The sequence below is a fragment of the Cordyceps fumosorosea genome, assembly GCF_001636725.1.
Source record: "Cordyceps fumosorosea ARSEF 2679 chromosome Unknown scaffold_14, whole genome shotgun sequence".
NCBI lineage: Eukaryota > Fungi > Ascomycota > Sordariomycetes > Hypocreales > Cordycipitaceae > Cordyceps > Cordyceps fumosorosea.
Window position 1 is genome coordinate 599,158 of NW_017387314.1, and position 14,043 is coordinate 613,200.

The following is a 14,043-nucleotide window of genomic DNA, read 5'->3' on the forward strand; positions in this document are numbered from 1 at the left end:
TCTCATACGATATGCCGTGCAAGATCACTTGAGTTTTGAACGTGCCGGCTGGACGCCTCGAAGGCTCATGAATGCCGAGACCAGCTTGGAGGTAGCGCCAGGGTCGTCCGCACTCGGCAATATGGACTTGTTCAATCTGAAATGAGACGACAGATCCCCGTACGGGGATGGTTGTACTCGCTCAGAAGCGCTTCTCTGCAGTCTGAGCTTGATCAGTGAGTCGAGCGAGTTGTTCGATGGCGGTGTCGGCAGCGGATTTATGACCTTCTTCACTCTTGAGCATTCTTCAATCTCGCCATCTTCAAGGGTGCCAAGGGTTCCAATGTGATGGACTTCCTGCATTTTTGTCGCACTTTGCTTGTTCAGCTCCATTATGGGCTCTGCTTCAAACGGCCCGCCACGCCGAGGAGGGAGCGGTGCCCATTGAAGCGCCTCTTCCAGGACCGAATCGACCAGTAGAGGTGGGAGGTGCTTATAGGACGCCCACTCAGGCGTGGCCGGCAGTGTTGCGTTGCTTGCTCTAAGATGGCTTAGCTCAGAAGTTGAAATATTCGGCAGTGGCAGTAAAATATTGTCAATCTGGTCCAGGTTTGACGCCATGCTCTCGATTTCGATGTCTGCATCCTTTTCGTCGGAGCTGAAGAGTGCATCTTCGAAGAAAGCGTGAAACGGGTCCCCCGGCGATTTCACCTCCAGTGGATACACTCCTCCCTCTTGGCTAGACTCTTTCACTTGGAAATCTTCGATTTGTTGTATCAATCTAGTCTCGGGGACGGACGTTGAAGGTGCAGCCTCATCAGGGTCACGCTGGAGGGCCTGCTGCTTATGCCTGTCCCTGTAACAGGCTTGTGAAGTGCGATGCAACTTCGCTACCCTCGGCGATGGTGTGGTAGCTCTCAGACGCTTTTCTTTGGCGAGACTAAGCAACTTGGAGTTATCTGCGGTAGGTTGATGGTTGAATTCAGGCGATTGAGGTGGCGTTATTGCGTCTTCTTGGACAGAGAATACCTGGACAGGTCAGAGCAGTGAGCGCAAAGCTAGAGGCAATACGCTACCTCAGAATCTGCCATAGGCTTAATTTTCAATGGACCTGTTCCGACTGCAGAATTCAAAACGTCTAGCTTGTATAGGAGTGCTTGGTGCAGTCGGTCGATGTGAGGAGGAAAGTTAAGACCCTGGTCTTCACTCTGGTCGACTGAGATCAAAGGTAGATATTGGGAGACAAGACAATTTTTCGGCATAAATCCAATGATATGGGAGAACGCATCAGAGTCTGTGGAAGAGCTGGGTCCTATATCTGGTAGTTCGAGCAGCAAGTCGTTCAGGGAGCTTGGTTGGGAGGAAAACGTTAACCTTGTTTGCGCCGTGCATCCCAGCTCATCTGGCACCCTCTCTGCTAAGGACTCTTGTTCGAAGATCATATCACCATTCGGCAGATCTATCTCATTGCTGAGAGATTCATTTCCCACCAATTGCTCGAGAGGGTCTTCGAAGATGGTTTGGATGCTGGCCAGACAGCTTTGTAGTGAAAACTGACTATGTCTGTGGTCATGGAACAAGCCAAGTCTCTGTGCATACTGTATGGCTGACTCTTGGGTCATATCCATTGCAAATACGCATCCAACATGCCTCCGGTTGGTTTTTGAAGTGTGAGTATCGAAGGTGACGAGTATAGAAAACCCGTATGTCGGCTGTAGAGTGCAGGTAGCCAGCGCTGTACAGAGAAACCAGTGTTTGCCTACATCCACTGCCTGTCGCCAGTCTCGCCACAGCCACGCATTTTTAGCAGCATATATACCCGAAAAAAAAAACAGTTATTCTCAAACAATCAAGAATATTTACCAAATAGATTGTGATTGAATCTACCGTATCATTCCTATCGGAGTTTGCCTAGCCTGCACTGAAGGGAACCTGTAAACTCCGGCACTTGCAGACCCCACCAACTTAAGAGCTACACCTCACCAAGGAACTGCGAGTGACGCACTTGGTTCAACTCCAGCCGTCCTCGAACCTCCCGGCCAGAAGCGTTCAAACTACGCCTTGCAACGCATCACGAGTCTATCCCTCGCATCGTTATGTCATACGTAGCACCAGTACACTTACCGACGAGCATACGCCATGCCATTCGACTCCAATTCAGCTCCCCCGACTTCGATGACTTGATTGTTGCGTACGTACCATTGCGCCCTTCCTTCGCGGCTGGTGTTGATGCCCGCCGGGAAACCTGCCTTTGACTTGACCGCTAATTTGATTTCCATATTAGAAAGGCGAATCGACTCGAGATATGGCGCGTCACGCAGGAAGGCATGGCGCGCCTGCACACCAAAGTCGTGCACGGCACGATATGCATGCTTCAGCGTTTGCGACCCAAGGACGCTACTGCCGACCTCCTCTTCGTCGGCACCGAGCGGTTACAATATTTCAGCGTATCTTGGGATCGGAAAAAGAACGAAATGGTACTCATGAATGAAACGATGCACGACGCTGCCGAGCCATATATGCGCGAAGCGCAAAGTCAGAACAAGTGCCTGGTGGACCCCACGGCAAAATTCATGGTGATGCATCTGTGGGAGGGCGTGCTCAACGTGTTCCGCCTGCCAATTCCGCGCAGCAGATCTGAAAAGCTCGAATTGATGGATCAGATTCGTATTACAGAGCTCTGGATGAAGGATAGCACCTTCATCCACAGCCGTACAGGCCACCCGCGCATCGCTTTCCTCTACCAGTCACAGCTTGACTTGGAGGAGGCTCGTGTCGTGGTCTACAGGCTAACGACTGATGACAAGGGCGGCGATGTCTCCAGATTTGACCCGCACAGGGATCGGGAGCTGGACAAAGTCATTAACGACCCATTCGCGTCGATGCTAATTCCGGTGCCTGTTGCTGAAGAAAAACGGTATCATGTGCGGAATAACGAGGGCACAAGGGCACACCTTGGCGGTCTTCTCGTCGTTGGCGAGACATTATTGACGTATTTTGATAGCTTGACGTACTCAAGCGTGTCGTCGCGGCTCCCCGAACCCAAAATATACGTCGCTTGGGCCATGTACGACGATACACACTATTTCCTTGCCGACGACTACGGACGCTTAGACTTGATGACACTGGAGACATATTCAGAGCCCACCGGAGTCATTGTTACTGGCATGACTGTTGAGTCTCTCAAGTTTCCTAATTCTGGAGACCTACCGTCTCGCGCGTCGACTCTTGTGTACATGGGCAATGGCATGCTTTTCCTCGCCTCGCATCATGGCGACTCGCAGCTTCTACATATTGACCTCGACTCTCGGACTATGTATCCGATCCAGGTTTTGCTCAACAACGGCCCAATCTTGGACTTTGCCATTATGGATATGGGCAACAGAGAAGGCGACCCCCAACAAGGCAACGTATTTTCGTCTGGTCAAGCCATGATCGTCGCTGGCTGCGGTGCCTATAATAATGGATCATTGCGCAGTATTAGAAGTGGCATTGGATTGGAAGACTACGGTGTACTTCCCATTGAAAATGCCAGACAACTATTCACTTTCAAGTCGCATGGCTCGGAAAAGGTCGACATGGTTGTGGCTTCGTTTGTCCTGCAAACTCGCATCTTTCAGTTTGAGGCAAACGGAGAGATCGAGGAACTTAGTCACTTCGTTGGAATGGAACTCCACCATGACACCTTGCTGGCAACCAACCTGCCTAATGGAGATCTCCTTCATGTAACGCAATCAGCTGTTGATGTGTTTGACCTCAAGAAAAAAGGGAGAGTATCAACATGGAGGAATAGAGTTCCTGGCACAATCACGTCCGTCTCATACAATGGGAAATGGCTACTGCTTTGCTTCGACGGGACTACCCTTGTCTCGCTGAATCTTGAGGAGGATCTTAAAGCGGCTATACAGCGCTACGAACGAAGCGAAACGCTGGGCCAGTCCGATCAGATTTCTTGTCTGCATGCCTCACCAGATCTCAAAGACTACGGCGTTGTTGGATGGTGGACCCCTGGAAAGATTACAATCGTGGACCTTGCTACACTGAGCGCCATACATAGTGTTAGCCTTCAGCAGACCGCCGATGCCGCGTCAGTGCCCCGCGACTTAGCCCTCGTTCAGCTTCACCCATTCAGCACGTCAGACCGTACAGCAACACTTTTAGTTGCGTTGGAAGACGGGACGGTTGTCAACTTCGACGTCTCAGGCCAAGATCTTGCATTGTCTGGCAGGAAGACCGTCACCCTGGGAAGTAGCGCTGCGAGGCTACACCATCTACCAGAAGCCGACGGGACTTGCAGCATCTTTGCCACAAGCGAGCACTCTAGTCTGATATACAGCTCTGAAGGGCGCATTATCTACTCTGCAACGACTGTTGAGGATGCCACCAGTGTAGCACCATTTGATGCTGAAGCATTCCCCGACTCCATACTAATCTCTACCGATCAGCACGTCCGCGTATGCCACATTGATAAGCAGCGTCTGACCCATGTCACATCACAACCAATACATCAGACAGTCCGACGAGTCGCTTACGCCCCTGGTGCCAAGGCATTTGCTCTCGGTTGCGTCAAAAAAGAGCTCGTCGGCGATGAAGAAATTATCGCAAGCTCAGTAAAGCTGGTGGACGAAGTCCTCTTGCAAGAACTCGGTGCGCCGCTGCAACTCAACGCGTCCGGAGTAATAGAAATGGTTGAGAGTGTCATCCGCGCCGAGCTTCCTGATCCTACCGGCGCTCTCGTGGAACGCTTCATTGTTGGCACAAGCTTCATCACCGACGGAGAAGTTGCCGAGGCCAGCCAGACACGTGGGCGGATCCTTGTTCTGGGAGTAGATGAGGAACGCCAGTTGTACACCATCATGTCACACAATCTTAAAGGCGCGTGCCGCTGTTTGGGTGTCCTGGATGAGTATATTGTTGCTGGTCTTTCCAAGACTGTTGTTGTCTACAGGTACACGGAGGAAACCAGCACCCGGGGCTCCCTGCAGAAGCTTGCATCTCATCGCCCAGCCTCTGTTCCGGTAACAATCGATATCTCGGGGAATATGATTGGAGTTGGTGATTTAATGCAGTCGTTATCCCTGGTGGAATTCACCCCGCCCAAGGATGGACAGCCTGCGCGCCTGGAGCAGAAGGCGCGACACTTCCAAGCGGCATGGACTACTTCTGTCTGTCATCTGGACGGTGAGCAATGGTTGGAGACGGATGCTCAGGGCAATGTCATTGTGCTGGCCCGAAATCCGGATGCGCCTACCGAGCAAGATCGCGGCCGTCTTGAAATCACAAGCGAAATGAATATTGGCGAACAGATTAACGTTATTCGAAAGCTCAATGTCGCTCCAACAAACAATGCGGCCGTGTGGCCAAGGGCCTTCCTCGGCTCCGTAAGTTGCGCTTGCACCAATGACCCTGACTTTACGCTAATGACCATATACTCATAGATTGACGGCACATTGTATCTCTACGGCGAAATTGCCCCAGCACACCAGGACATCCTCCTCTCACTCCAGGGCAAAATGGAACCGATTGTCCGGTCGGCGGGGGGCATAGAATTCAGCACATGGCGATCATTCCGCAACCAGGCGCGAGAGGCAGAGGGGCCGTACAGATTCGTTGACGGCGAAATGGTAGAAAGGTTCCTCGACCTGCCCGAGTCTACTCAGACTGAGCTGTGTAAGGATCTCGGGCCGAGTGTCGAGGATGTAAGGAATCTAATTGAGGAATTGCGAAGGATGCATTGATGGGTTGCAGGGTCTCGACTGGCCGAGGCTGTGTACGTAGGTGTGCGAGAAATACTCTGAGGTGTTGGGTAGAAATGAGAGGTGTAACATGAATGATACGACGAGTCTTTGATTGCATATCCGGATTTGCCAGCTGCCCAACCTACCTCTCCCGCCCACCCCTTCCGCACTGATCTCTATCTACCACAGCACTCCTCCTCTACATAGACTTGCTTACTTTCCTCCTTAGGCCGGCCCCTTGACACCAAATGGAGTACGACTTAGGGACTCCTCGTGCAATATCGACGACGGCCTTCGCTTCGCGCCCTCTGGCGCGCTCATCGCCGCCCAAGCCGCCGTGCCGATGGTCTGCACCCTGTGCTCGTCCTGCCACTCTAGCAGTCTGTCATAGTCCCAGCACTTGCGCGTCACCTCAAAGTCCGGGAAGGGCCCCTTGTGGCCCTCGACCCAGTTGAACGTGAGCAACTCCATGCTCGGCTGGCACGCCAGCCACCTGGCGAGGGCCTCCTGGCAGTGCGCCAGGTGCGTCGCGTACACGGCGTGCACGCCGCGCGGGTGGTAGTGGGCAAAGTTAAAGTGCAGGCTGCGGCGCATCGAATTGAGGCAGTGGGCAAGGTGCACGGCGTCGAGCTGCGCGAGGTAGGTCTCGTTGCCGAGGCCCCAGTCTGGCGGCGCCTTGACGGTCAGGGCAGGGTCCTTACCGAGGGCGGCGACTTGAGCGGCGGTCAGGCCGATGACGCCCATGTCGGCGAACTTGCCCCATGCGGCGTCGACGCGGGGACTGGGATCTTGTCGGAAGACGGCGCCGTCGGAGTTGAGAGGTTCGGTGACGGTATTGGACACGGTCCAGTCCGGTGTAAGTGTGTCGAGGGGAGGCGCTATGTTCTTACTTAGCCTTGCTCTCTTGATTTACTTTCTAATTAATGAAGCACTAGCAGCCTCAGAGTACTCACAGTAAAATGTCTTCTCTCGTAGCAGGCGAGTTCCATCGATGGGCTGCTCGGCGGACACCAGAAGCACTGACACAGCCAGACAGCCCAGCGAGGTAAAGAGAAGAAGAATGTTTAGCATCAAGAAGATACGAGCAGGTTTGGAAGAATTATCTTGACTTCTTTGAACTAGGGACTCCTGCTCTTCTGACGCGGCATCTTTGTCCGCCAGCCTAGTGTAAGACAGCGTTGCAAGCGGAGCCTGTGATGTTAGATTTTACAAAGCAACATGTAAGAAGAAGAACCTTCAAAAAGTACTTACCGGCATCTTTTCAAGGATTTTGGCGCGAGAAAACTTCATTTCTGTAGACGTCTGTGTGAGCTACGCGCGAAAACAGCTTCTCGACAGGGGAGTGCGTGAAGGAGGATGAAGAGCGCGGTAAGGATGCGACTGGGGGGGGCAGCCAATACTACTCTTTTCATCATTGACGTGGTATCTGCCGTCCAGACGCCACGACCGGCGCATTTGTCAAGCGACGGGACCCTGACAAACCCCAATAAGGCTGGATGAGGCTGGATAAGGCTGGGCGTGGTGATAGAGGCGCAGCTTGTCATCGGGCAGACCGCGGACATCATGTAGAACTCAAACAAAATAAAATTCCAACTAATCTTCTCCGACACGAGGCATGTCTTGACTAACATCTAAATTGCGTAGACGCCGGCGTCTGATGTGTGATGTGTGTCACGAACGTGTATAAATACCCGCGCTCCCGACCCTTGAGAGAAGCGATCCCAACGACAAGTACTACACACCTTTCTTCGAGCAAATCCACCTTCTACACTCTAGAAAACTTTCTAAACTACACTACATCTCTCCTACTCTCACAACAACCTCACCACCATCTACCCTCATCACTTCAACATGCGCTTCCAGGCACTTATTGTCGCTGCTGTCTCCGCTGCCCAGCTCGTTCTGAGCAGTCCGGTGCCTGAGCCGACGGCGTGCGCGGACATTTACCAGTCATGGTACGATAAGAAGCCTTTCGCCACTCCGGATGCCTCCTGGTACCACAAGCGCGCCACTCCGGATGCCTCCTGGTACCACAAGCGCGAGGCCGAGGCCACAGCGACCGCCGACGCGGGCGACAACTTGGAGCATGCTCCATGCCGCGCTACAGTTGCGGCCGAGGCCTAAGTCCTCAACCCTTGTATCAGCTCTGTTTCAACTTTAATGTCAACTGGTTCTGTCTCGCTTCTAATTTAAGGTTATGCTACGGTCGTTGATAACAGGGCTTGCTGGGTGGTTCAGCCATTGTTGCAGGGCAAGGTACCCGAAGGGTGCTGTGGACTGTGGGTAGACTGTGGGGGAATATAGAATTGTGTATTTAGCTTTGCGGTAGTGTTATTGGTCAATAAGAATCTTTTAATGTCATTTTGTCTCGATCCGGCATGTAACTTGGTGATTGCCTGATCCGGCATATAACTTGGTGATCGCCCAAGTTTGCCTTCAGCCCTGGCGCTCGACCTGAGGAGACGGCGGCGCCGAGCGCTTGGTAACGCCCGAAACCAGTGATTCCGTGTCTGAATGCAGTTTCAAGAGTCAATTTTGTTTGTCTGACTGCTTCTCTCGCCAGGCAGCAGACGCCCGTATAGTGGCTGGCAACCACCTTGGCGAGATGCAGCAGGCGCCGGGCCCGTATCGCGCAACCAATACCCAAATGCCATGTAAGCCTACTTTTTTTCAGCTCCTGCCCGGGAATACGGACCGTTTGCCATTCTAGACCGTCATAGTTCGGCGTTGACGAGCAGGGCTGGCTGCGTGTCTTTGTCATTGTTCACCTTGATCCAATTGGACTTACCGTATCAATCGGCACCCCCCCCCCTTACTCACCAAACAGATCACAAACGACAGCTCATAAATAGCCTCATCTTGGCAAAGACGACCAAGTCACACGGAGCCCGTCTGCCGATCCGTGGCCAACGTGCCGGGTGTGTTGGCAGCCTTGCAGCCTGAACCGTTGCAGCGGCACGCGGCCGAAACACGGCAACCAATGGGCAAAGCTTAAAACAATAAGGCACCTGTCCAGTAGCCTAAATGGCCCGATTCAAGGCTGACTCAATGCATCGAACCGTGAAAGACGGTACTTGATCGAGTTAGGCCGAGTCGTAGGTTTCTCTCAGGCACGAGCAAGGTCCGATCATTCTGCGCCCTCCCCCTCGGGTTCGGCGTCTATGTACGAAGACCAGGAGAATACGGGGATTGCGGCAGGCACCTGACATAAGGATGAAGGGGGAAAGAAATAAAAAGTCTCCGAGGCAGTTGCCGCTGGGCGCTAAACGCAGGGCGCATCGCCCGCTCAGGCAGCCAGCCAGGCAGGCAGGCAGCCGCTTTTCCTGCAGTGATACCATGATGACAGTTATAGATCGATCGACGGCGCTCAAGATGGCTACTTCTAGTGAACCATGCAGTTGACATGCTGGGACGGGATCGACCCCGCGTTTCCCTGGTCTATACAAGAGGTAATATTAAATGGAGGAGGGGCATTGATACTGGCGGCCCGTTCTTTTCGTACATGGAGTACGTAGTTAGTATGTAAGTACTAGCAGAAACAGAAAAGAAGTTTCCGAGACCTGCAGCCCAGAATTACTTGAACAAGACAAGGGAACTATTTCCGCTAGCTCATCTTAGAATGGCAAGACATTGACCCAACTATAGACTTTGTGACTCATTTACGAATACGACAAGTACGAACTTCCCTTCATAACTACAACTTTCAACAACTTGGCATCATGGGATAATGTTTTGTCTGCGTCTCTCTGCGCCGATATCTCTGAGAAATGGCCATGACATTCCGATGAAAAATGGACTCCAATCCCAGCGCGTAATACGCGGCTCTGTGTGGTCCTCGGTCAAGGCCTTTTGCGGTACTAGCATAAGGCTGTGAAGGCACATCTCGTGAGCAGGCACGGGCACGTAACTCAATAACGAGGGGAAATTGTTCACCTTCGTCTTCGACAAATTCGCACAGTCTAACCCGACACTTCTTCAATTGCATTATTTCTGGGTTCGGGCTTTCAAGTTTGTGCATGCCCGGCCAATGCCACGCCGGGCATATACGCCGAGCACCGCCGCAACAGAACCATCAGCCCGCTCCGTCATTCGGAAGGCTCTTGCTTCTCTACCGAGCTCGAGGCGCACAGGGGGCTGTATTCGTGATGACTACGTATAAGCTGGTGAGATTTTTGCCATGGCCAGGTCAGCATTTATCATCTCGGGATGCTCGCTCACTCTGCGGCAGGTTCCCTTCTTGCACACAACCGGTTCCGATGGATACGCCATGGCTGAGGCAGCGGAAGAGAAAGGATGTCAAGGCTTCTAGGTAGAGTCTAAATACAACAACCGAAGCAATGCGAATTCCGAAAAATTTTGTGTGCACGAATAAAGCCCATTGAACAAGGCTCCGGTGGGCAATAGGAGACAGGATCTAAGGAATCTTTGGACATATTACAGCAGAACCTGGCGGGCAAAGAATGGGGCGCAGCTAGCCTACTATCTTTCTCCATGACCTGTTTCCTTTTATCACGGTATTTTTTCTAAAGTTACAAAAGGCCAGGCTATTCGTTGTAGTCGAGACACAGTCACACGCCGGTGATGTTTTCGGTCAGGCTTCTTGACAGCCACGGCGATTGCAGTAGCTCCCTCGCATCCAAGCGCTCTTCTGGGTTCAGTCTAATCATGGACATGATAAAATCTAGAAAGTATTTCTTGTCTGAGCTGGGGATATCACGGCTTTTGCTGAACTGCTGTAGACTGCATGGTGGGAAGGTTGACGGGCGAAGAAGCTCCCATGTGTGGAGGAATCCAAGTTAGACCATGACACGCACGACGTAAATGCAGTACCGTCCATGTCGAAATATTGGCTCCGGTTGGAGGATCAACTAACAGTGAGTTTGGAATCTTTCCAGCAGCGCTGTCATTTGGGCAAGATGCGCAGCGGACGAGTAGTCGTCCTTCGGAGTCCACGTGCCGTCAAAGAGAAGCTGTCCTTCTGCGAGTTCCCATATCTACCAATCCAAGTATTACCACTTGATATAATGCACTGCAGGCTTGGCTTGAAGGTTCAACTTACAATCAGCCCCATATTCCATATGTCCACCTTGTAATCCCACTTCGCCCCGAGAATCACTTCGGGGGCTCGCAACATCTGGGGTTGGATCCATTCTGTAAGGTGTTTGTCGAACCAACTAGCTGTCATCAAATTGTTAGGGGGCACTTCTTCGCCCGTAATAGGACATCATACTTGCTCTAAAGTCTGCCAGCTTAGCAGACACTCTGAGTGACTGGGCCAAGTCTTCCTGCGCGGATGAGACTTGAACGGACTCCATGATGTTACCATCCCTTGCTGCCTCTTGTGACTCAAACACTTCGGGCGGGGCATGGTCGAATATTTCTCTTATTGCGGGCGTCTCGATAAGGATGTTTTGAGGCTTTATGTCTGGAAGAGCAGGATGGTGGGTAAATATCACGACTTGTTCTACTATCATCACAGAAGCCCTCACCTACCAGTATGCATGACTCGGCATGTGTCGTGCAAAAAAGAAAGGGCGAGTAGCAGCTGCCTTGAAACGATTTGTATAGCCTGTGTAGAGATGCGAAGTTTGGGAAACAGCCGCCTATACTTGGACATATCCGGACCCATGGCAGGGAAGACGAGACAGGCATGAGCTCCGTTCGGGCCGTTGTGTTGGAAACTGTCAAGTAGCTGGAGGATATGAAGACCTCTGGGATCAGAGACGGCCTCATTCCGTATGTGTTTGAGGATATCGATCTCGAAGGTGTCGTTCCCGTGACCATAGGAGTCCGCAGTGAGGATCTTGGGTGCAACGTGTTGCTTCACCCTGGCGGGCAAGTTGGTCATTAGGGTTCGCTTCTTCCCGCAAACACAAAGACATACTGGAGGTCGAAAGCCAGCCAAACAGTGGAGTAGACACCATATCCAAGCTTGCTGACGATTTTGTATTTTCCGTGATTGAACAAGTCTCCAATCCAGACGGGTGGTAACCGCCGACGCAATACCGTGCGGCGCTTTCCCCAGAGACGCGGCTCGAATGCTGCAGCCGCCTGAACTGGTTTGTGAAAGGAGGCCTTGCACGACGTACTAGTCTTGTCAAGTTCGTCATGTACACCATTCTCACTCTCGAGCAAGTGCCTCTCCAAAAGCTTCAGAGCGCTCGGATGAGAAGAGCCAGGTTGAGTATTTGCTAAACATGTTGCTTTGGTCTGGATGAGAGACAAGTAAATATTGACACCGAGATGGTGAGTGTCACCTTCGTGAAACCTCAGGTTGTTCTTCCCTGCACATGGGTAGCTTGATCTAACAGGGACTGAGATACATGGCCACTAAGAATGAAAGAAAATCATGAGATAGCAGAAAAAGGGTTACTCCCTATTCTCTAAATGCAGAGAATAGTCAATACATGGGCTGCAATTATCGATTGTTGGAAACGGCGGCTGATACAGGGTAAGTAACTGGTAAGCAACAGCTTGTTGCCCCAGCGCAGCTTTGCGGGAGAGTCCGGGTGGCAGCCCCACTAGCCAATCAGCATCGTCCAATTTCCCAGCTTTTCACACATTACGCTGCCAAAACCAAAATGGGCGCCTCAGGCAAGAAACCCAGGACCCAAAACTTTCGGCAAAACGCAAAGGTCACCATCACCACGCAAAGAGGAAAAGACCTCACAACCGGATCCCTTCTCGACAGCCCACCGCCAACGCCTTCGGTCGTCTCGACTCGCGAAACCAATTCCCCTTCCTCGCCGGTCAATCCCTCACTCCAATTGCGCAATGGCTGCCCTCTCCAACGCCTCCCGCGTGTGCCTGCGCTCGGCGGCCACGCCGGCCATGCCCGCCGCCGTCCGCGCCCTCAGCAGCACCGCCGTCCGCGCCGACGGCGCCGCCAGCTACAGCAGCCCCTTCAAGGGCCAGTCCAAGGCCTCCCAGATCCCCGACTTTGGCAAGTACATGTCGGCCAAGCCCGAGGGCAACAACAAGCTCTTTTCCTACTTCATGGTCGGCGCCATTGGTGCCCTGACTGCCGCGGGTGCCAAGAGCACGGTTCAAGGTAAGGAATTCCTTTTTTCCATCGATGCGAAACGAAGAAGGAGCTGCATGGGATACGACATGGGCCGAATTCCTATGAATTTGAGGCCAATTGATGCTCAATGGCTGTCCCTCGCTCCCCTCGACGAACCGCAAGATTGCCATTGGAATGGGAGATGCTGACGCTGGGTGTTTATCACAGAGTTCCTTGTCAACATGTCCGCCTCTGCCGACGTTCTGGCCATGGCCAAGGTCGAGGTCGACCTCAACACCATCCCCGAGGGCAAGAACGTAAGCTTTTTACTCCCCATCTCCGGGTCCCCGATTCCGCGCGCGCGATGGCTAACTGAGCATCCCTCCCCTCCACAGGTCATCATCAAGTGGCGTGGTAAGCCCGTCTTCATCCGCCACCGTACCGCCGACGAGATTGCCGAGGCCAACAAGGTCGAGGTCGCCTCCCTCCGCGACCCCCAGTCCGACGACGACCGTGTCCAGAAGCCCGAGTGGCTCGTCATGCTGGGTACGTATTGATCCGACGCACCCCCCCCCCTTTTCGAGAGGAGAGACAAGAAGGAAAAGTCATCTAACAACATCTGCAGGTGTCTGCACCCATTTGGGTTGTGTCCCCATCGGCGAGGCCGGCGATTTTGGCGGCTGGTTCTGCCCCTGCCACGGCTCCCACTACGACATCTCCGGCCGTATAAGACGAGGCCCCGCCCCCCTCAACCTCGAGATTCCCGCCTACGAGTTCCCCGAGGAGGACAAGCTCGTCATCGGTTAAAAGGAAGCCGAAAACATCCGAAGAACCAAAAAAAGAACAGCATTCGCGACAGTCAAAAAAGTTTACACACGACACGCCGACAAAGTTGCGTTGTAAGAATATAAATGGGAGGTGTTCTTTTTTTTCCGTTGTTGGGTTTTCTTTTTGTGAGAGACGAACCGGGAGAAAGAGAGGCCAAAGGCATTAGAAAGCATCGGGGGTTATTGTATTGGGAGGAATGGAATGACAGCTCGGAGGGAGATGAGAAAGCAGGACGATGAGGACCACTCCTACCTCGTCTTTCCCTTTTTTCTTATTAGACGTTGGGGAACTGCTACAGGCGAACATTGTATAAATTCAAAATTTTCCATGAATTGATTTTCTTTGTCACAAGAATCACCACTTTCAGCAGGACTTAAAAGCTTGGGTACGCGACGGTCTCACCCCGCGACGTCCCCGGGAATTGCATGTGACTGGCTGCTCAAGACAGCGTTCAGGGCGATCTGCATAATAATGCAGGCAGAACCATGTAGTAGA

The 14,043-nt window shown here is 52.6% G+C and overlaps 5 protein-coding genes across 5 annotated transcripts; 3 read left to right on the forward strand and 2 right to left on the reverse strand.

Annotated features, from left to right (window-relative positions):
• Positions 1–2,306: 2,306 nt before the first annotated feature.
• ISF_05843 (DNA damage-binding protein 1) lies at positions 2,307–5,757 on the forward strand (the record flags this gene model as incomplete). The annotated part of the gene is made up of 3 exons (XM_018849448.1): positions 2,307–5,360; positions 5,418–5,678; positions 5,728–5,757. 3 exons carry the CDS (start codon positions 2,307–2,309, stop codon positions 5,755–5,757), a joined length of 3,345 nt encoding a protein of 1,114 aa, XP_018703475.1.
• A 185-nt stretch (positions 5,758–5,942) lies between these two features.
• ISF_05844 (hypothetical protein) lies at positions 5,943–7,007 on the reverse strand (the record flags this gene model as incomplete). Its single annotated transcript, XM_018849449.1, has 3 exons — positions 5,943–6,595; positions 6,671–6,908; positions 6,969–7,007. The coding sequence occupies 3 exons, from the start codon at positions 7,005–7,007 to the stop codon at positions 5,943–5,945; spliced, it is 930 nt and encodes a 309-aa protein (XP_018703476.1).
• Positions 7,008–7,568: 561 nt separating this feature from the next.
• Positions 7,569–7,841, forward strand: ISF_05845 (hypothetical protein; the record flags this gene model as incomplete). The annotated part of the gene is made up of 1 exon (XM_018849450.1): positions 7,569–7,841. The coding sequence occupies one exon, from the start codon at positions 7,569–7,571 to the stop codon at positions 7,839–7,841; it is 273 nt and encodes a 90-aa protein (XP_018703477.1).
• A 3,068-nt stretch (positions 7,842–10,909) lies between these two features.
• ISF_05846 (serine protein kinase Sky1) lies at positions 10,910–11,565 on the reverse strand (the record flags this gene model as incomplete). The annotated part of the gene is made up of 2 exons (XM_018849451.1): positions 10,910–11,142; positions 11,211–11,565. The coding sequence occupies 2 exons, from the start codon at positions 11,563–11,565 to the stop codon at positions 10,910–10,912; spliced, it is 588 nt and encodes a 195-aa protein (XP_018703478.1).
• A 926-nt stretch (positions 11,566–12,491) lies between these two features.
• ISF_05847 (ubiquinol-cytochrome c reductase iron-sulfur subunit) lies at positions 12,492–13,527 on the forward strand (the record flags this gene model as incomplete). Its single annotated transcript, XM_018849452.1, has 4 exons — positions 12,492–12,768; positions 12,949–13,037; positions 13,116–13,266; positions 13,346–13,527. 4 exons carry the CDS (start codon positions 12,492–12,494, stop codon positions 13,525–13,527), a joined length of 699 nt encoding a protein of 232 aa, XP_018703479.1.
• Positions 13,528–14,043: the final 516 nt, after the last annotated feature.